This window comes from Enoplosus armatus, chromosome 22 (assembly GCF_043641665.1).
Source record: "Enoplosus armatus isolate fEnoArm2 chromosome 22, fEnoArm2.hap1, whole genome shotgun sequence".
NCBI classification, from domain to species: domain Eukaryota; kingdom Metazoa; phylum Chordata; class Actinopteri; order Centrarchiformes; family Enoplosidae; genus Enoplosus; species Enoplosus armatus.
Window position 1 is genome coordinate 11834531 of NC_092201.1, and position 22536 is coordinate 11857066.

General features: G+C 42.1%; 2 protein-coding genes across 2 annotated transcripts; one reads left to right on the top strand and one right to left on the bottom strand.

Annotated features, from left to right (window-relative positions):
- Positions 1-14732: 14732 nt before the first annotated feature.
- creld2 (cysteine-rich with EGF-like domains 2) lies at positions 14733-18277 on the bottom strand. Its single transcript, XM_070929073.1, has 10 exons — positions 18001-18277; positions 17739-17821; positions 17183-17293; positions 16887-16978; positions 16561-16737; positions 16326-16424; positions 15975-16058; positions 15588-15683; positions 15265-15405; positions 14733-15085 (listed from the first exon to the last, which is right to left on the bottom strand). Exons 1-10 carry the CDS (start codon positions 18148-18150, stop codon positions 15027-15029), a joined length of 1092 nt encoding a protein of 363 aa, XP_070785174.1. The 5' UTR covers positions 18151-18277; the 3' UTR covers positions 14733-15026.
- A 332-nt stretch (positions 18278-18609) lies between these two features.
- Positions 18610-22430, top strand: alg12 (ALG12 alpha-1,6-mannosyltransferase). Its single transcript, XM_070929177.1, is given in 10 exon segments — positions 18610-18648; positions 18650-18826; positions 19550-19682; positions 19798-19971; positions 20083-20277; positions 20374-20479; positions 20615-20836; positions 21103-21272; positions 21635-21710; positions 21802-22430. Coding segments are annotated over 10 exon segments (1542 nt in total). The 3' UTR covers positions 22052-22430.
- The last annotated feature ends 106 nt before the right edge of the window (positions 22431-22536 follow it).

The following is a 22536-nucleotide window of genomic DNA, read 5'->3' on the forward strand; positions in this document are numbered from 1 at the left end:
GAGAAATGCCATCACAATTATCTAGAGCTCAAAGTGATATCTTCACGATGCTTGTTTTGTCCAACCAAACAGTCCAAACCTCAAAGTTATGCAAATATAGTTAATACTGTTGAAATAATTAAAAGGAAACATTTCAAAAGCTGGAACCATGAAATGTTTGGTCTTTTTGCAAGAAAAATGACCAAAATAGTCGATTCATTTTAATGAATGAATTAATGAATTCATTTTCTGTCAATCGAAAATCAAAAGCATCATATTTTAAAAGCACTTCATATGTTTTGTATGCAAAAATCTTAATTTGCAAGTAACTAGTGACTAAAGTTATCAAATAAATGTAGAGTGGAGTAAAAAGTTTCCCTCTGAATTGTGGTGGAGTAGAAGTAGAAAGTAGCATGAAATGGAAATACCCAAGTAAAGTACAAGTACCTCAATCACTAATTGAATTACTTACTAAGAGTAAATCATACCAGCACTGTCTCTGAACAATGGCTTTCAGTTGAAATGCAACATATGGAAGGGGCAATACTCCCCTTTTCGAAGAGACCTGAACTAACCCTTCGGTTTCTCTCAAGCAGGATGCATTTAATTTAATCCAGAAGGGCCAAATGTAACCCCCATGATCAGCATTCAGGGATCTGACTCTTCCCATCTAACTCTGAGCTGTAGGGAATTATAGGTTTTATAAAGGAGCGATTGTTCAGATTGCAGTTTGCATCAGAGTTGATCGTAAAACATTTGGGGGGGGGGGGGTGCAATAAGGAAACACAACAAGGCTATTGTGTTGCTCTTCGTGTGATGTGGCCAGGTGGGGAAATTCGGAGGAGGAAACAGAGACAGGGGGGGAAAATCCACTTAAAACAACACCTAACAGTGTTTTACTTCTGACAACACACACGTTGTTCAGCCTGCAGACAGGTGTGAGAGGGTGTGTTACACTGAAGACAGAGAGTAGATAGACAGAAAGGCAAGACAGACTGAGAGGAGACAGAAATAGCATTCAAGACTCTCTCCTTCTCCACATACTTGCTCTCTCTGCCTGTGTCTCCCAGGTCCTGGTGGAGCTGGGTGAGGGGAGAGTCACGTCCCCCACTCACCCACCCACCCACCCCCCGTAGGCCCTCCTGCGCCCAGACAGAGTGGCCTGTGTCCGGTGGAGGAGCAAGGTGACGCCAGTGGGCCACACTGAGCCTGTTGTTAAAACCTGCACGTTAAGAGTGGTGGGGGGGGGGGGGGCAGGGGGTAAGATGAGGGGCGGAAAATGTGAGGGAGCTGGAAAATAAAGAAGGAAGAAAAGGAGGGAGGCAATATTGAAAACATGGTCTGAGGGGAGGACATGAGCGAGGGAAAGATAGGGAGAGCAGGATTAAGAGGCGTGTGTGTGTGTGTGTGTGTGTGTGTGTGAGTGTGTACGTGGCATAAGTTACATCTGTTCCCAGTTACCCCCTCCCTTCTCCTCCCCAGCATGTAAATGGTAGCATTCTGCCAGCCATGTGGGGCTGTGAGGGGCAGGGGTTTCGCTGCTTGGCGGGAGACGAGGCGAGATGCACTCGATTAACAGTCAAATCTTGTTCTCTCTCGCAACCTCTAGTTGTGTAACCACCTCCCTGACAGGGTGAAAGTTCGAAATCATTACAAATCCAGCTCACTGCAATCAAAGTTCAGACCAGTACGGATTTGAACATTTGCTAAGGAGGTTCTTAATGAGTTATGGGTTTCAGCATAGAGCGACTTCTCTGTATTATGGATGCTCTTTGTATCCTTGTTGAGAAGAGTGCTAAAAAAAAAACCCATGATGGTAGTTTGTTGGTAGTATGAAAAGGAGTGGTTACGGTTGTATGAGCACTATGATTGTGGCTGTCATGATCAGTTTTAGTGCTTACATGATTGGTTAAATGATACAACGTGGGTCCTTGTTTTTACCTGTAAGATCGCTGTACTCACCAAGTTAATTCTGGGATCTGGGAGCACAGTAGCATCACTAAAAACAAACTAGCAGGAAACATGGTGGTCACTGCAGAAGGCAAAACTTTAATAATCAATTCCTTCTGAAATGTATCTATTGTAACAATTTTTTAAATAAAAACTCACAACAACATCAAATCCACATAAAATAATCCATAAGATTATCTAATAATAATAATAACAGATTTGCGTGCTAGCATTAGAGCTAGTGAGAGTCTCCTATCATGGCTCACAAACCAACGTCGTAGTTCAGCTTTAACCTTCCTTTGCTCTACTGTGTGTGCACACTGTTTTCCTGATCAATGGCAACATTTTGGCCGTGCTCACTTTTTGTTTCACCCCTGCTAAAGTGGTTTAGATCAGTGGTTCCCAACCTTTTGGCTTGTGACCCCCCTTCAAATGAAACAATGTCTGCTTGCGACCCGTCTTCACAGAAACCATTTGTTTACTGGTTGTGACCAAGTGAGCTTTTTCCATTGTTTTATCTGCATTTTTAGAGGTAAAATTATCTGGTTATTCCAAGAAAAAGCAAAGATTAAAGGAACGTCTGAAACTCAAACATAATTTGGTGTAGCAGAAATGTGTTTTTTCTGCTTTCCTATCCTCTTAAATATCTTGTGACCCCTCAGATTTGTCTTGTAATCCCTTGTGAGCTTCCCGACCCCCAGGTTGGGAACCACTGGTTTAGACAATCTAGCAAAACTGTTAGCTGTTGTTTTTAACAATGTAAGTAGTACTTTGGTTCATACATTATCCTATCCGTGCTCATCATATGGTGGCCAAAACTACTACTTTAAAGCCCAAGTTGTAATAGACTGTAATTATCCAATAACATCATTACATTGGTGGTAATTTTTTAGCCGTGTGAGTACTATCAAAAGATGGCATTCATACAGAACAAAAACTCACTGTGCCTCGCTGTTTAAGTTTAAAGTTTGGAGTTTGAAACAGGCCTTTGTTACGTAATTCCTGCTCTGGTAGTAGTCCATCTGGGAGTACTATTGGCACATGCAACCATGTGAGAGTGTGTCAGTGTGTGGGCGAGAGCAAGATGGAAAGAGTCAAGTGAGTGAGTGTGTATATGTGTGTGAGCGAGCGTCGTGGGCGTGTGTGTATCGCCTCATTCGCTTTTAATGCAATCGATTGAATCAAATTCACGGCAGAATTTAATTTAGTCATTTCTATTTTTTTCCACCTGGTGATTTGAATAGAATGACAGAGCAACCAAAGCCACCCTCGTTGCCAATAAGCAAGCGTTGCTGTGTATGCAAGAGTATTTGTGTGCATGTGTGTGTGTGTGTGTGTGTGTGTGTGTGTGTGTGTGTGTGCGCGTCTGTGTGTGGGGGCAGCAGCAGGCTGGTGAGTGGGTTGCTCACTGCCTTCCATTCTCTCTGCAATCAGAGACAATTCCAGGCCGCTTGCTACCAGAGCCATTCACAGCCATCACTAAAGAGTCCCAGAAACAGGATGTAGGCCAAGCCGGAGCTGTTATTGCTTGGCCATGGGAAACCGACTCGGTTCCAGCATTATGTAAGCCTGCCAGATCAAGCTGTGTAGTCATTTGGTCAAACGGTTAATTTACATTTTCAGCGATAGAATGAAACACCGGAAGCCCTTCTTCTCTTCTCTCTTCTCTTCAACTTAAGTAATGACGGCAGGTTGGAGAAAGGGGAGAAGGCCTGCAGATCAAAGACAGAGTGTGTGTTATGTCTTCTCTTACTGATCAGCTTTCTGGCCAAAATAACCTGCCACAATGCCCTCCTACCATCCAGGACAGGGGGACAGGAAAGAGGCAGAGACCAGAGAGCACTGGTTCGAAGGAGTATGAGTATAAACATGTGGCTGTGGTTGCATATAGCTGAACAATGCAGACATGCAGAAATTAGCATGCAAGCACGCATTCATGTGTACCAGGCACCTACATGGCAAGGCCCGCTGCAGTAAGAACACCAGCAACCTTAAAAAATGATTGCAGATCAGTCTCCTACAGTGTGTGTGCTATTTGACTGACTCAAGATCATCACCTGAGGTTATGTTCCACCAGAGGAGAACATAATGGGGAGGCATGATGTTGTTTACGTAACTACAGCGAGGAGCAGTGTCTTTTACCGGTCGTAAACTAAAAGATTCAGGTCCTGAGGCGAAGAAGGCTCATGCAGGCACCAACTCAGAAACAGTAAAACAAAGACGGGCCGCCTGGAGGAAAACGCTCTGCTGGAAGATTTCTGTCTACAGCTGTGTCCAGCCTTTGAATTGCCCGTGTGTCCAGATGTTTCTGGCTATTAACTCAGTACATGTGTGGGCCGCAGGGGGACGACTGACGGATTGCCTCTCACACCAAGGTCACCATCTAGTGGCCAGAGGTGTAAAGACAGGAGGAGAGATGTCAGTCAAATAACCTCTGCTAGTGATCGTGTCAGTAGTGGACAATGACTGGGTACATTTACTCAAGTACTGTACTTAAGTTCACATTTGAAGTATTTCTATTTCATCTCCACTACATTTTAGAGGGAAATATTCTACTTTTTACTTAACCACTATGTATTTGACATGTGTAGTTACTTGGCTGATAACACATTAATGCATCAATAATAATAATAATTATATAAGTATTATATAATACTACATATAACATCACATGAATCAGCCAACACACATTTTATATGAGAGTTTAAAAGCTACCCTGACTGCAATTGCCTTCTAAAAACTGAATTATACACAATGTTGAGGGGAACAAAAATAATGGCAAACACAGATACATGGCCTCGATAAAGTTGGTTCATAAACAGATAAAAAGGACCTACAATGCAAAGGTCAGGGACCAAAAAAGTTGAAATATTCTTTATAATGATATATTAATTAATTAAAGTTAATACTTCAGTTGTATGAAAGTAAATACCACAGATGGAATGACCAACTTATTGATTTGATGAATCATATCTCCTTCTCAAAGCCCATTATTTCTTTCCCAAGTCTAATGGCACACCCTTCTATATTATATTATTATGGGCCTCAAAATCGTATAATTTACTCCATTGTCTCAGATAGTTAGATGTAAGTTTGTCTCTCCATTTCCAAAATTGTGTTTATTGTTAAGGTGACATTTTGAAGAGAAGGTTGAGTGGTTTTCAACCAGTTCAGTGTTGTTTTATTCATTTAGTTCTGCAGTTAAATAATAAAACACAGAGTTTGTTTAATTGGACGCATTTTTTGAGTATGTTGTACTTTGTGACTGTGGAAAGTCATAGTAGGGATGTAGGAAGCGAGAAGCGTTAGCAGAGCGGGCTTCAGTTTGGCGAATGAGTGGCATGTCACCGGCCCAGCAGCTCTACATGGCAGATATATGTCTAAAAGTGCTGAGCTTACAGAGAGGTGACAGGCAAGGCTTAGCTGACCCAGCAGTGCTGCTCTCTCTCCCCCTCACTCTGTCTGACTGCAGACACATCAGCATGGCCCTCAATACAAAATGCACTCTCTTTCCCGGAAACCTGACCGTCCAATCCACACTTTGCAATAAAAATCAAAAAAAGGAGTGTCAGTGTGCCATTTCAAAAGCTGCCTTCACGAGAGCTGCCGTCACGAAGCAAGGATTTTGTTTTTACCCAGAGGGTGTTGAACTGAACGTGAATCACCCCTTGCTCTGACCGAAAGTAGCCTCTTCGGTTGCATAACTGCCATCGGTGGGGTGGTCAGCACGGCTAAGCTGCTGAGCCCTCCTGTGATCGCGGCTCTCTCTTTTCTAGGGGTTCGCGGTCCAGAAAAAACAAAGCCATATGAACTGATAACAGCCAGGAAATGAGCTCCATGGAGAATGACACAGAAGCCGAGGCCTGTTTCATATCCAGTCGATTATAATAAGGGGAAAATGGAATTGATGCCTGTTGTTGTTGTTGGGATAGGCCGCTCTTTGCTTTCATGTGGCTGTGTGGCTTTGAAGGTTCATAACAGACTCATGTCCTCTCTTATTACGCTGCAATGAAACACATCCACTAAACTTAACCAATAAAATGCGGATCAGACCGAGTCACGTTTAGGAGGCTGAACCAAGATGTGAGAATGTTTTGATGACCCAGCAGTAGTGGGCTGTATTTTGACCGTGCAGCTGAATAGAAATTGAGATTGAAAAAAAAATAGCATGACTGCCATTTAAGACTAGACTGTGTTGCAAATTGAGCACATTTGAAACAACAAAAACAAATACCACAAATTAGACTTGTAGAGTGCAACCCACTCATCAGCCAAGAGACAGTCTTCCACTTCAGCCCCCAGAACAGCGTGTGAGTCTGTCACAGTCTCCAACAAGGAGACGCAGTCTCGCGTACATCCGGCCTCTTTTGATGCTTTAACTCTTTTAAAAAAGAACTATTCAGACACCTCTATAATGCAGAATTATAGACCCATGTCAAACCTCCAGTTTCAGGGTAAAACCATTGAAAAAGCTGTTTTTCATCGGTTAAATTATTGTTTCCATGTCGTCCAATCTGGATTTCAACCACACCACAGCACTGAGACTGCTTAAAGTCTTAAACAACATCTATTTAAATACAGACAATGGTAAAGTCTCTGTCTTAGTACTGCAGCTACTCTCTGCGTTTGACACCACAAATATTACTGGGCAGACTGGAAAACTCCTATCTGCAGGACAGAGACTATTTTGTGTCAATTTGTAATTTCAAATGTGAACTAACAGAGATTTAGGTAAGAGTTAGGGTCAGGCACTGAGTTGCAACCACTCCACATTCTGAGAATATTTCCCCTTAAATATTAAAAATACATTTAAAACCAGAATTTGTAAAATCCACTGAAATTTAACAACAGTTTTCTTATGATCCATGTAATCGTAATATTAAAGCTGCACTAATCAATATATTTATACAATAACAATGTTATTACTTATTATCACTCCACTGCAGTCTCCCTGAGCCTTTTCATTGGTTTGGTTTTTACGGCATGCAACTTAAATGTTTTGGCTCAGTCTCAACGCCCTCATCAGCCTTGTTTCCAGCTATTGTTTTCAGCAAAAGAGCTCAGATAAGCCCACTGTACACTACCTGTTGCTAGCAATTAGCTGGTTAGGGCTACTCAAAAGCCTTAATCAAATTATTGTTATTATTATTATATTATTATTAACTTTTTTTGTTTGTTTGTTTGTTTGTTGGTTCAAGATGACAATGAGGAAATGTTGAGATTGCTCAGCTCTCGGTCTCACGGTCAATGGAGACGCTGGCAACTCTTCCTCTTCCTCCACTGTGGAGTTCTCGCTGTTTGATTGTTGCAATGCAAAGTCTCTGAAAACCTGAGCTCCAGTTCCAGCTGTGGTAGAAATAATCACAGTGTTCAAGCCGTTAATCAGTCGAATAAGACAACAGTGTTTGAGAGCGGATTCAGCTGATTTACTGCAAAACTTAAAGGTACACACAGAATCAAACCTGTGACCTTCCAGTCTCACTACACTAATCCCCCCTGCCGCCCAGACTGTGTTGTCTGTCTGAGCCTGTGTGTGACCTCCTCTCTCCCCTACACACCACCACCTTGTTCCCTCTCCTCCACGTCTGTTTACACCCTCCAGTGTCAACACCGCCTGAGCGCCATGGCAACCCACACAGCTACAAGGAGAAGCAAACAGGGGCCTCTGCTTCCACCAGGGTTTTACAACTGGTTTTAGAGAAAAGGTTCGGGAAATATTTTGAAGTTGACTCCAACAGTGGGAGAGAAATATGCCTTTGATGTGTGGAGCCAGCTAGCGTTTTATGTTACCACAGGTGTTAAAACAGGTTAACAATACAAAATACTGCCTATTCATACCACAAAATCCAGTTTTACAACCCCAGTGTGAAGTAGGTCATACTATCACCTTCACAATGACTGATACACCTTTTCTTTAGGCTTTAACTCCTCATTTAGACCTTAAGAATAGAAATAGGACCATGAAAAGTTGTTGACATGGTATGAACATGGTATGGGTCCTGACACCATCTACCCAGGTGTTGAACATCTGCCTGGACCTCAGATCAGGTTCATTCTATGAGTTTACTTACGCAAGCTTGTCGTGAGGCTCTAGAGATATTCAAAGACAAATCCTTTGGGTCCTGGCATCCACATTTTAAATTTTATTCTGTTGAGCATCAACATCTGGTTGGTTAGTTACGATGTGACGGGGTGGAGATGGTCCTGCAACTGAAAGACCACACGCTTGATCCACAGAGCAATGTGTCCCTACAGCTGGAAGTATACTCCAAACTAATTCGAATTTGGCATGTTCACACAGGAAATATGATGAATTTATGGCAACCAAAAAGAGTCGCAGCTGGCCGGCCACAACTGCAACTGTTCATCAGGGGCATGTGGCTGGTTGCACGCTGCGTATTTGTTTTTTTATTTCATAGAAAAGTGCCAATTTTTGTATAACTCTGTTTATAAGTACTTGTTTTGCGGTATTTGCACCTAGTTTCCATACCTGCCAACATTTCAAAATACGGGAGACTAGAGCCATGCCTCTAGAAAGGCAAAAAAAGTTTTCAACAAAAACTGACCGTGGAGACTGTGGTGAGTCCATTTGTCTCCCAAACAACAACTGTTGATGGGCAAGCAGATCATCATCGTCGGCTTCATTATCTTTTTCTGAACAAAATGCCAAAGTAACATGAAAATCCAGCCAAATCATGTCATGATCAACCCCCGACAACAACTCACAAAAATAGTATTGTTTGAAAGGCTGAACAGAAAAATGTAAGGTCACCAGTTACCTACCTGTGGGTGCCAAGTCCTTCAAAGAGGACAAGAAGACATAAAACGGACATTTCACCAGGTCGCTGCCTTTTGTGCTGTTGATCATTTTTGTTTTGTGGTGCTTGCTTCAAACCTTTTTTTTGTACTTGGCTTGTTCACTATATTACTGAATGTCGCTGTCACCCTGAACGTCCAGCTGAACCCCATTCAATAATCTGGCAGTTCAATAAGGCGTTGCTTGACTCTATAGTCTATATGAAAAAAAAGGAACGAATAATCGTATTGAACAACCAAATCCGAGTCGACTGACAAGATTCTGAGTCAGGTACAGCCCTAGATTAGAGCCTCATATTAAGATTATTTAATTGACACACTTACATTAAACAAGAATAACAATGCACAGCAGGGAAGACATTTATTCAAGTGCTATTTCTCCTTCGACTTCCCCATCTTAACGTCTAAAATACCAAAGATTTCTGAAAGGAAGACTGCTGCATCTCTTTAGAGGGAGATCAAAGTCGCCCTCTCTGTCTCCTCTCATTCCTCATGGGTGTAAGAGACCAGAGGCCAGACGGTGCAGTCACACTGCAGAGCTGCACACACACAAGCCAAATCTCATCACACTGTCATGAAGGCACACACACACACACACACAGATGCCTTCACATGTAGACACACACACACACACACTGCAGACATGGGCGCTGGCTTTAAGATCAAACAAAGGTGGGTAACATCAATCCATCCTACCTGTCTGTGAAATCTCTGTGCAGCAGAGTGCGTGCCAGCTAGCACCACGCCACTCCCTGTCTCCTACCCCCCCCACCCCCACCCCCCTTCCTCCTGCTCCCCTGAGAAATACAACTCTAAGAAATGAAAACAAAGACTGAACAACAACTAGCAGCTTATTTCTAATACAAGAAAACAGAAAAGAAATGTGAAAGTCTAAAGTCTCTATTAAGAGAGTTATTCTGTAACAATAGAGTCGCATTCACTCCCATATATACAGCAATTCTATGTGTATTCAGTTTCCAGTGAAAGTACACACAATCAGGGTCTTTCATGGCAACATTGAGAAAACAGAACACGGTGTTACAGTGAAAACTGAGGCAAAGGACGGACTATTTTCTCTCCAACTTTTCATTTCCAGCACAGTGAACCAACAGGGCCACATAACATGCTGAATAATTGAGAATGTTTGGATTGGTTTCACACTCCTATTGAACAGAATAGTCCCAGGTAGAATATCATTTCTACACCTGAGAGGAAAACACATTGAATGTTTTGCTGATATATTATTTCTCCGCTGCTTCAGGCCCAGGGATACCTTGCCCACCGTGTTATGAAAAAACAGTATCATGACGTAAATAATTCAGTTTCATGTTATGTTTCCCTGTTTGCTCCTATCAGGAGTCAATTTAAAAATCTTATGTTCATCAATCCAAAAACATGCTCAGTAAATGCAGACTCTGCAGTGAGCAGGTGAACCTACTTCCAGGTTTCATCTTGTAGGAGTTCTCATGTCTCCTCTGTAATAACCATGGTGATTATTTTATGCAGAAGATGATCTAAAATACCTTTCAAATGCATTAAACACAATTCATAATTCATGAAAAACCAACATAAAGCTGCACTAATCAATACTTTTATAGTAAGAATGGATCTAATGACTATGTGTAATGTGAAAGGTGTCGCTCATCGTGACAAATCCACACATAATTATCATCCCACTCAAAGTGTTTTAGGGTCTTTCAGCTCATTGTTTTGGTTTTATGGCCCGCAATTTTGCAGTTTTGGTTCACTGTTACTGCTCTCATCAACCCCCCCCCCCCCCCCCCTTTTTTTAGCTCTGTATGCTACCTTCCCAGCACCAAATAGCAGCTAGACAAAGTTAGCTTACAAAGCTAAAGCTAGCTGGTGAGCATACCAGAGCATTTGGCATCTAAGGAGCCCTCAAAAGTTGGTGGAGACCAAAACAGGGCAAAAAGGAGAGTGAATATTGGACTTAAGTTTGTTGGGTGGCTGGAAACACAATTCAAAGTGAATGATAATGTTGCTACATGTCTGTTGGATGGGTAGTCTTTGCTAACACGTTTGCCAAATTGCCTTGAAACTGTGAAATAAAGTGTCCGTGGTGTGTTTACAGGTTGTTCCACTGATCCTAAGTGGCAAAAAAAAATAAATGAATCAATGAATACTGCATTTGTTGGCATTTTGTAGATGCTCTTAAGAGTCACTCACAATGCAGTTACAGTAAAGTTAAGTGTCAGTCCATTGCTCCAATACTGGACTGGATCTGATCTAGCCTTTTAAAGAAGTAAACCACTGTGTTGTTTATCTGAACGATATAACCAGGTGAAAACTATAAAATGGATTGTGCTGAGATAAAGATTCATGATTCCACACTTGTGTGGACACAGACCAAGACTTCAGTTTTATCTGGAGCCTTTGGTCAGATATAAAAGTGCGTATGTGTTCTTGTTTGTACCTTCACATACAAACTAGATCAGAAAAGAAACCGCCTCTGTGGTGAAATCTAGCATTTGGGTTCATCTGTGTTTTAGGGGTCACACAGACTTCAAGTCAGTGCGTTATATCTCTTTCGCACACAACACAAATTTCCAATTTCCCCTCCTTAACCTCAGGCAGGCAGCTATAACTACACATGCTACCCCAGCTGCTCCTCTGTCCTCCATCTCATGCTTTTACTTCCCGCCAAAGTCTGCGTTTTATAAAGCATCTTGGAGCTGGAGTGCTGGTGTCAGTTCATTCACTGAAGCTCCCTGCACCTCCTTCGCAGTGCCCTGGAAGGAACAATTCCCAAACAGCACCTTGAGGATCTATATTTGAGTTCCACTTGGGACTGCTCTGCAGAGTTTCCAATTTGTCTGGCTTAATCACTCGTGGTTGAACGTCCAGCTGGGTGCAAGGAAGGCAGACACAACCGCATCAGAGAGGGCAGCAAGTTTAAGGAGTGCCTGACATCAGAGGCGGTGCAGGCCGCTGACAGCTGAACAAAAGCACATGGTGCCACATCTGGCTTCTAGTTTAGCATGCAGTTTCCCTCAGTGTACCTCAGCACTATGATTATCTCTCTCCCACTGCCTTACAATGGAACAAAGAGGATTGTTGTCTAAGGATAGCTTTGGGAAACATCAGCCGTGAGATTTAACCACCGATGAATGAGAATGAGGAGGAGAGTCACAGTCAGAAGAGGGCAGGGTGTCCTGACCTGCTAAAACAGAAAGCATTTCTGAATGGGAGGAGATTACAGTTCTATCAGCTCAGTGTCAGTGCATTTTCTTGCTCTGCATGCTCCTGGGTTTCCTCTGCAACCCCGTCAGAGTCCTCAGAGTCACCCTGCTACAGCTGGACCATGTGCTCCACAGCTGAGGTTAACTGGCAGAAGAAAACCACCACAAAGTCAAGAGAAAAGAGCAGGGTGCCCCTCCAACCGCAGAATATTCGTGCACGTTCTTCTCCAGTGTGTGTAAACACATGCAGGGGTGTCTGCTGTGCAGGCGCACACACACAAGCACCATCCACTTCTTCATGGAATCCGACCAGGGATTCACTACGCCGCACGAAAGGGGAGGCCAGCATGTGGAATAAACAATACTCTAATTTCAACAGCAGGCAAGCCCAGTGGTTAGAAGAGCTGTCCCAGAAAGGTCACAAGTTCAACATACTGAAAATTGTAAGCAACTAAAGTTAAGTTTCTGCTTTCATTCTAAAAGTGCTGAGAGCATTTGGGTCGCTGAGGGTCAAAAGTAAAAATGTAAAATATTCTGGGGAATTTATCAACTACCTATCTATCATGTGACATATAATCACTAAACTGTACACAGCCCATTCATAATTACCTATGAGGGTCAGTCATTGACACTATATTCCACTATATATATATATATATATGCACACACACTATTATATACTGATGAGACACAAAAGATTTAACCATGGTGACTTCACCTCTCTCTTCAATCTGGTTCTTATTTTCATAACACAACTTCGGCAAAACAAGTAAGTCGGGGCAAGTAGCACAAAGCCTCCTGAGGCTATCCGAATAAATGTCAGTTTAACATAATTAATTTAAATCACTTGTCTATGAATCCAACAGAAAGTAAACACAGAAAGTAGCTGGATTAGCTTGTTGTAGCTTACTGCAGAGGGATCTACTTCCGATGGAACTTGGAGGAGTCCGTGCTTCCTGAGCCTCTCCAATAGAGATGGCGACTGCAAAGTTAACATGACCCATAATCAGAAGGGCCACAATTCTGAGAATAAAATGAGTGTTTCTTATTCCACCGTGAATCACCTAATACCTGCTGCTGTGCTGCCTGTGTGTGTGTGTGTGTGTGTGTGTGTAGCAACTGAGAAAAGCCCTGAGGTAAAGAAAAAGGTGAATCTGTAGTGATTACTCATGGTACCCAGTCTCTCAGCATCAGCTTGCTGCAACATGATCACAAACTTTCCTGGTTGAGTCGTTCTATCACCGAGGTGGTGAAAGGGGAGCGTCTGTCTCGTTTCATGGCGATGAGGCATCATATCAATTAATGATAAAAAAAAAAAACATTTCTCCATTGCTCTAATAAAGGCTAAATTCACCTAGATGGGCGTTGTAGCATCAATAGAAGGTAAATTGATTCATGTATTAGTCAGTATGCTGACTCATGCTAATGAGTTCTCATTTCACCTAATCCCTCCCATAAAGATGAACCCTTTCTCCCTTCAGCTACTGATGGCATGTGCATTTTACGGGTGACCTAGGAGCTTTTTGTTTATTTTGCTGCTTTGGCACTGTTGTTCTGTCTTGCCCGCATTACATTGTTGCTTTAATTGTGGTGATACAGACATTTGAGAGGAATAGTTTTTGTAATTTGGGGAAATATGCTTTGTTATTTGATGTTATTTGCCATCTTGCTGAGAGTTAGATAAGAAGATTGATACCACTCTCATGTCTGTCCATGAAAGTACAGCCGGCAGACGGTTATCTTAACTTAGCATACAGACTGGAAACAGGGGGAAGCCGCTAGTTGTACATTGTTAATTTGTGATCTTTAGAGATGGAGCTAACCGGCTGCTGGCGATAGCTTCACATCTACTGCACAGATATGAGAGTAGTATCAACCTTCAAGAGAGCGAATGAAGGTTGTGAGGGGGTGAGTTATTGGGCCGAGATTATGCAACGATTATTATTCAGTCCTGAGTTTTACATTTTTTACACCAGCAAACTGATAACACTGTACATTTGGGAGAAAACCTTTCCATATACTGGAGTTAACATACAGGAATGAAATAAGGAGGGGTCCCTGGGGGGTGGGGTGGAGGCTGGGGGTCTGTGGTATGATAGCATCTCTGCTGCCTCACTACCAGCTCAGACAGGTCTCAACTGGCCGCTCCCCCACCTTGGCAAGCCTGTCGAGTCAAAACAGCTGACATCATCCTGCAGGAAGCTGGGAAGCCTTATTGCAAGGTGAGACTCGGGTTAGAAAAATATGCTTTGATCAAAATGGGGCCAGAGGAAGGTCTATCCAAAAAGTATCCTGACACCTGAGTGGTGACAGTGCTGCCGACTTTCAAAAGACCATGTCGGTGATAAAATGTGTTGTGAAGTCCAGGCCATACAGGAGCCCAAAATTTGGATTACTGCTGTGTGATACAGTTGGTGATATAGAACATGTAGGTATAAAGATATAGAATATATAGTATGATTCCTTGAGGTGAAACACTCAAGTCTGGTCATGCATCAAAGTGGTTATGAGATATGATAATAAGAGATGAGTAAAAATCCACTTTGTAGATCAGTTTAAGTGAGGCACACTCTTTACACAGCGTCCATATTTCATATGGCTAGACTGCCACCGTGTGGTCAACTATGATCACTGCAACCAAACGCAATCAGAGATGTAACTTCCACCTGCTAAATGAGTCCACTGTACTACATTTGCTCCGAAGGGAAAAAAAATACAAACATTGTACAAAAAAATACACATTCTGTTGACATGGTTTGTCTTAAATTCGATACAATTTACCTTTATTGAAACACCTTCGATTTTAAAAACATACAACATATAAAGACAACAAGTGGTAGTTTGAGCACACCAGAGAAAAGCAACAATGACCAGCATACTGAGAGCATAAAATGTCTCTTTGTTGTGTCCTTAAATCCATGATCCACTGCTGGAAAACACTGCCCTGACAGCTTTTGTTGGTTCTAAGTGCAGCTGGTACATTAAGTGCATGTAGTCAATTTAAAAACAAGCGGCTTCAGATGTGCAGGAATTCCAACCATTTTTCTTCCTGACTTGTTCCCATTGGTCCCGGTTTTTACATCAAAGCTCCCTGTGCGGACTTGTGGTCGTCTCGAATGCTTCCGTCACCTCCTCTTTTTCTGATGAGAATGGAAGCATGAATAAATATATAATAATCTTATATACTCACTTGTAATATTGATAATATTGTTGTGAAGCTTAACAGTAAGGGAGTACAGCAAACTCAAACAGTCATCGCCTATGTTCTGTTGAGCACAAACCATGTGAAACCAGTCCGAAAACCAACGCTCATCCTCACCTGGCTGTAGCATTTGGACACACTCGCCATCTTGCTCCTCATAGCCACTTGAGCAGATGCACACATAGCTTCCTTTGTTGTTGACACACTCCTGGTGCTCCTCAGTGCATACTGACTCCGGCTGGGAACACTCGTCTATATCTGGAAAACACAGAGTAACACTGATAAACCAACCTGAAACAAAGAGCTCTCTTCTGGTGACAGAAAGCTTTCATCACCAATAAGTGGAAACACGCAACTGTGACAAAGTCAGTGTAACTACACACAGAGTAAAATCACCAACAGGATACAGTAAGACGGAGGACTCGAAGTCTTACTCATACCTGTGCAGGTGCCCCCTGTGTCTTGGTACCCGCTGGCACAGGCCTGGCACTTATCAGGACCGGCTTCAGTGCAGCCGGAGCACACTTTGTCACAGGCTGTGAAGGACAAACACAAAAAAAATATCACAGGAACTCGTTCAATAAAAAGGAATTAAAGGATTCCCCTGTTGACAGTTGCACATTTGTGAAACATCATAATGCATTTTTACAGAGTTCATGGCCCCTATACTCGTGAGACGTCTTCAGCATATCAACAATAAATCCTGCTGCCCCCGAACATAGTACACATCGTTAAAAGCAGTATTTTATACTGTATCTGATGTCACTATACCTACTGTGTCCAAAGCTTACCAAGTGACACCTATAACATACTGTATGTCCTCTTACCCTTGCAGGAGTAGGAGCCTTCTGTGTTAAGGCAGTATTCATCTTCTTCACATGGAGAGGAGTCTTTGGAGCACTCGTTTACATCTGTAACACATCAGATGGACTGCAGTGAGGTGAAGTGTGCACAGAGCATTGCGTCCTTTACATTCGTCATGCCTTTTACTACATCTGAATGAAAAATTCTTGCTGTGCCGGCATTATTACTGAGTTCAATTAGTTATGTTTAGCTTGAAGAATACAATGAATTGCATTGATTTAAAATGACATATTTTGATATTTAAAGCAAGTTTTAGCCGTTTTACCTTAACACACATTAACTACCACATGGAGACTTTTTACTGGTCCTCTTACCAACACAAGCTTCCTGGTCATCCTCCTCCCAGCCTTCCTTGCACTCATCACAGTCCTGATTGGTTGCTCCGGTGCAGGTTTTGCAGGAGGAGTGGCACTCTGTAGGAGAAAGAGAAGCCCAAATTCAGAATCACAACACTTAAACACTCCTTTTTTCTTTCGTGTGTCTACGAAGGTAAGTGAGGTGTCACAGAAAAAGCTGGTGCTGCAACTGTTTGTGTGTGTTGAGGTGTACCTGTGCACAGAGAGAAAGTGTCGTTCCTCACTTCGTTGAAGTGGCCGTCGATGCAGTCCAGGCAGAACTCCCCCTTATAACCGTGGTCACAGCTGCAATTTCCATTGCCTCCGCGAGTCCCGTCGCCATCACACATTCCGTTTCCATGACAAGGTCTGTTGGAGCCCCCAACGCAGGCTTCACAAAATAAAATCAGAACGACAGCACACACACACACACAACACATAGGTTTTTGGAGTTATTTGTTTAAAATACAGTATTTTTTAATACAGTATGTGTAGCCTGCCAGAAACAGAACCTATGTACACGCTAAGGATTTTCCTCACAGTTGCAGTCTGGTCCAAATGTTCCCTTTGGACAGCACACTTTGATGGCTTCAATGCAGAACCATTTATGCAGATCAGGATGTTTTGTTTTCCTGCATTGCAACAGGAAACAAAACAGGAAGAGATGAAGTTTAACACATTTTACTAAGTGAAACAATCTTTTAAAAACACAAATAATAATCAGTGTGCCTAATCACGCTGGCAGGGCATCAATCTGTCTGTCTATTTTACAGTTGAAATCCAAACAAACTTGCTGGCATTAAACTTTCACAATACTTTATGAAACCAACACCCACCTCTTGAACCACCAAGTTTCAAAATGGTCTTCGTGCTCCTCCAGCATGCGGTTGCACTCAAAGCTGCTGCTGTCACACAGCCCCTCCACGATCTCCATCAGACGGATCTCGCTGTAAAAGGAAGCATAGGTCGGACACAAAACATCAAACAAGATGAATGGATAGAAGTTTAAAAAGGGGTAGAAATTAGTATACATGCCACCACATATCTGTGCAATGAAAAAGGAAGTGTTGTGGCATGGAAGTTAGTTCAAGATTGCACATGTTTGTGTAAATGCAGGAAAACAAACTGTTACTTCAGGTAGGCCTTGCCAGAGTGGGAAATTAACACACTACACCAGCCAAATGTGACAGGTGAAATGTGAATGTTTGCCTATGCTACCAGCCACTTGGGCACATGGTCAGCTATAGATTCAAATGCATATTGCTTATCTGAAAGCTTCATGTGCCAAGTACAACAGCCTGCGGCTCTGGTGGAAAGCAAACACAGCTCTGACGGCCGGTGCCTGTGGCAGGGCGACCTGTAGTCTGGACAGCACAGGATGCACTGTCTCACCTCGTCTCATATTTAGACAGTTTTCTCTCCTCCCAGGCTGTGTTGCCTCCGCCAAAGTTCTGCTTGGCTGTTCTGTCAAAGCCCTAAAATGCAAAAATAGTGACATTGTTTGTACAGAAAGAAACAGAGAAAGGTCTGGAGGAACTTAAAGATATTTCAGCAATTTGGTACCATTTATATTAGCAGGACGCATTCACAATAGTAGTAAGATATCAACAAAATGAAAAACAACACAAAGGAGGGGTTTAGAATGTCCCCCTACCTTGTTGAAGTTATCAGTAATTTGCCGACAGGTCGAACAGGCGCTCTTTAAATCCCTTTTGGCGTCGGTGACTTGAAGAAGTAAAACAAGAGTTACACAAGACAATAGCCGCATTAACGTTAGCCGCAGCTCTGGACCGGTGGACAGCATCTCAGCCGACCAATTCAGACAGTTTCATATCAGGACACAAGCTTCAGCCACTAGCAAGCAAGCTTTCAACTAAAATTAATTAATATATAAGTGCTGCACGGTTCGGACACACGTACACGAGCTGTTCTTAACATTAAATCTAAGTTAGCGTTATCTATGCAAAGCGCAACAAAGTAGTATTTACATGCCGGGTGTAGAAAAAAACGATGTGATTTTAGATTTCCGCGTCAGCCTCTTGGTAGAATTGTGGCTTGCGCTGATTTGCTCGGATTTCCTGTCAATCACAAGTACAACCAATTACAAGCCGCCACGCGCGGGACAAAAAGATCCTTCCCCACGTGGAAAATTCAAGAACTCTAGCAGTAGTATTTAAAATAATTCATTTTTTCCATTTTGGATCAACATTTCTTAAGCCCATAAATAGAAAAACAATATTAATATTTGTAGCGATATGAAAACATGTTGTGTCGTTCGCTTCCGGTCTAGACCGGAAGTGATAAAACATCTTTCAGCTGTCATGGCTGAAAAAAGGAATGTTTTGGGGCTGCCACTGCTTATTTTATTAGTAGCTGTGGCTCTCTTGCATTTATTAATTTGTCCGTTCACTAAAGTAGAGGAGAGCTTTAATTTACAAGCGGCGCACGACATTCTGTATCACAGACTTAACTTTGACAAGGTAAGCAGGTGTTATAGATACATGTACTCACTAGATGTGCTAACAAGCTATGCTAACTAACTCAGCACCAGTGAATGAAATCATTTTTAAATCAAACATTTGTGAATACGTTACACAAACCATACAGACAGCACTTACATTAAATATGTATTTTAGAGGTTCACAGTTTTATAGCTTTATCATTTGTAGAAGGGGGACATGTGTTTGAATTTATAATGTCATAACAATCCCAAAGAGGATACATTGAATGGATTTTTGGTAAATCCATGTTTAATGCAATTAACCATACCAAAACCATAAGTAAGATTAAAAATAGATATGAGAAAACTTGTACTGTAGCATTGTGTTTTCAGAGAAATTAATGCTGAATTATTCCTGCTGAATTAAAAATGTATGCTTTATTTTTACCATATTAGCTAAAGAAGGTTAATGTTATATTTGCAAAAAAATTTGTGTCAATTTTATTTGTATAGTCCTAAATCATACACTTTAGTGGTGTTACAGAACCACCAATATTAATTGATATAATCATACAACGTAGCAGTATGCTCTGTAACATCATATATAGTATGTTTTGTATTTGTGATAATTATCTACGCAATACCAAAATCATTGAGAAGACAACAAACAAAGTCAACAATGTACTTTGAAACAAAAACATTTCCTGTATTAAGGTCTGGCTGCATTTGTGTTGTTGAGACCACAGCCTGTCCTGTGTTTCAGTATGACCATCATGAGTTCCCTGGTGTGGTGCCACGGACTTTCCTTGGCCCCCTGTTTCTCTCCGTGCTCTGCTCCCCCGTTGTGTTACTGTCCTCTCTGCTGGATGCACCGAAATTCTACACACAGCTGACAGGTTAAATCCCCAATATCTCACTAACTGGTACTTTCCAATCCACTGACATGTTAAACTATAGATATGTTGCCTCTTGGGTTTAAACATATGTGTTCTTTTGATCTATTCTATACAGTCCGGGCTTGCTTGGGAGTGTGTGTTATCAGTGCGCTGTGGCACATGCAGAGGGAGGTGAGGAGGCAGTTTGGCTCCACAGTCGCAGGGCTCTTCTGTCTGACATGCGCTTCTCAGTTTCACCTAATGTTCTACAGCACCAGGACGCTCCCTAATGTTTTTGCACTGCCAATAGGTAACAATCATCATAATCCAGAGACTCAGGGTTAAGCTTTTATTTTTCTGTTTGCCTAATTTAGTGAGTGAATATACAAGCGACATGATGACAGTACATTTTCCTTCCCAGTCCTGGTAGCATTCACATCTTGGATGGCTCAGAGATACTGCCGGTTCGTCAGCCTCTCTGCTTTGGTTATCATTGTGTTCCGGTCGGAGCTTTGTATCTTCTTGGGTCTCATGTTACTGATATCACTGTTGAGCAGGAAGCTGGGACTGCTGCAGCTGCTTTACTATGCTGTTCCTGCTGGGATCTTGTCACTGGGTGAGTAGTCAATGTACAGAATTTGGATGGTACTCAATAAACAATAACTTGCCCCCTTCTGTCTTAACAGGTTTTGATTCCCTTTGTCTTTTACAGCTCTGACGGTGGCCATTGACACCTTCTTTTGGGGGAAGTTTTTGTGGCCTGAAGGTCAGGTTTTGTGGTACAACACTGTTCTCAACAAAAGTTCCAACTGGGGAATATCCTTTCATTTACTGGAGAACACTACCACTTATGTTTATCATTGGGCAATTTCTTGAACTTTTTGTTTATTTACTATCACTGAAAATCATCCACCCCCCTGTAGTTCTCCTTGACTTTCTTCTCCCCAGTAAACCTCTCCCTTTCTGTGGTACTTTTACTCTGCTGTGCCCCGTGCCCTGGGCTGCACGCTGCTCTTCGTCCCCCTCGGCCTCCTTGACAGGCGGATGAGGCTGCTGCTGCTACCCACCGTGGGCTTCGTCCTCATCTACTCGCTGCTGCCCCACAAGGAGATGCGCTTCATTATATACACTTTCCCTGTGCTCAGCTTGGTGGCTGCCCGAGGCTGTTCTTTCATGTAAGTCAAAACACATCACTCCCAATGCTTACGTTAAAAAATACAGGGTAGGATCTTTTTACATTGTATCAACCAACAACAGTGTCTGATGGACTTTGACACAAACCAGACGCTCATTGCTTTATAAGCCAAATATGACCTGTAGAGTACAGAAATCACTTCGAAGGTGGTGGATGTTGATTTTTTCTCGCTCTTTAAGTAGAGCGGGGCAGCTATTCTCCAGAAAAAGAGCTATTGCTCACTTTCTTCTTCCTTTTATGCTTTAGTTTATGCAACTACCAGAAGTCCTGGATGTATAAACTGGGTTCTGCGATTGTGGTTGGCCAGCTGTTGACCAATGCAGCGTATTCTAGTATTTGTCTGTATGTTTCCCACCACAACTACCCGGGCGGCCGAGGACTGCAGGAACTACACCGGCTGCTGCCAGTTACAGCAGGTTGGAATCACTTTCAGCACACTTTCACTTGCAGGGAGTTTCTTTTACAAGAAATCAGAAACACTATTAATTCTTGCCACCTTTTAACAAGAGCTAGTAAGACACATTTAAGATTTAATCATTGAAAATGTGGAAAAACTTGATCAGATGTGCATGTAGTATGCAACTTTGGGGGTACTTCTTAGATTGCCTTTTAGTTTTAGAAAGTAAACTAATCTTAACAGAATTTATTTATTTGCACCATATTAGTATGATTAACTATATTCATTGTGTATAAGACAAAAGAGTCTTGGCTTAAATATATATATAATTAATGCATAAAGATTTGTTTACACAGTTACAAAATGCCTTTGTCCCCTCAGATGTCTTTGTTCATATCGACACCTATGCTGCTGAAACTGGAGTATCTCGCTTCTTGGAGCAGAACAGAAAATGGAGGTAAGTGCATTTTATATTGTTTTTAACTCAAATTTGCCAAAAACAATGTACCCAATATTATCACTTTGGTAATGTAACATATTTTTAACAGGTATGACAAACGTGAGGACCTGAGCCTCACGAATCCCGAGATCCAAATGTACTCACACCTTCTAATGGAGGCTAATGTCACTAAGATACAGCTACTCCAGGACACCCATCAGCCTCTGGCCTTCATAGAAGGTTACAGCAACATCGCCTTCAACACATTTCACTTCCCTCCTGTCAGTGTGCGACTAGAGAGGAAAGCTGTGCTGATGGAAAGAAAGACTGCAACCGGGCAACAAACAGAGCGACTTTAACAGGAATGATGTGTTGGATTGAGGAGTCACATTTTCTTGGTGACCAAAGGTAAACAAAAACATTGTTCTCAAAGGTTCTCATGTGACAGATTGGAATGATGAGGCTGTTTTCCTGGATATGAAAAGAATACCACGTCAATCATCTTGTTACATTCCCTCACAGATCAACTTCTGACATGTGCCACCCATGCAGATAAATATGTTGCATTAAACTATCATACTGAAGTGTAATGCATTGCGTTTCACATGAATAGCAAGGAAAAAGTGAAATGTCTTCTAGCAGACAAGGAAACCATTTTATCTTCTACAGACAGTTTTGTATTGTTTACCCCAGGCTGTGATTTGTATATTTTATAGATGGATTTTATAGACGAATAAAGCTGAAACTGAGTGGAAGAAACCTGTTTCCTAAAGTGGATTTTTATGTTTCAAGCCTGCACACGACTGATAACCCTGTAAACTCCATGATCTGAACATCAAAAAAA

What these genes read in the sequence shown, in the direction of transcription:
- creld2 (XM_070929073.1), bottom strand. Translation starts at nt 18,150, where the DNA reads ATGCTGTCCACCGGTCCAGAGCTGCGGCTAACGTTAATGCGGCTATTG. An exon ending in TTACTGATAACTTCAACAAG is followed by an intron (nt 17,822 to 18,000) that starts GTAGGGGGACAT and finishes TTTGCATTTTAG; the next exon opens with GGCTTTGACAGAACAGCCAA. An exon ending in TGTCCAAATGCTACAGCCAG is followed by an intron (nt 15,086 to 15,264) that starts GTGAGGATGAGC and finishes CATTCTCATCAG; the next exon opens with AAAAAGAGGAGGTGACGGAA.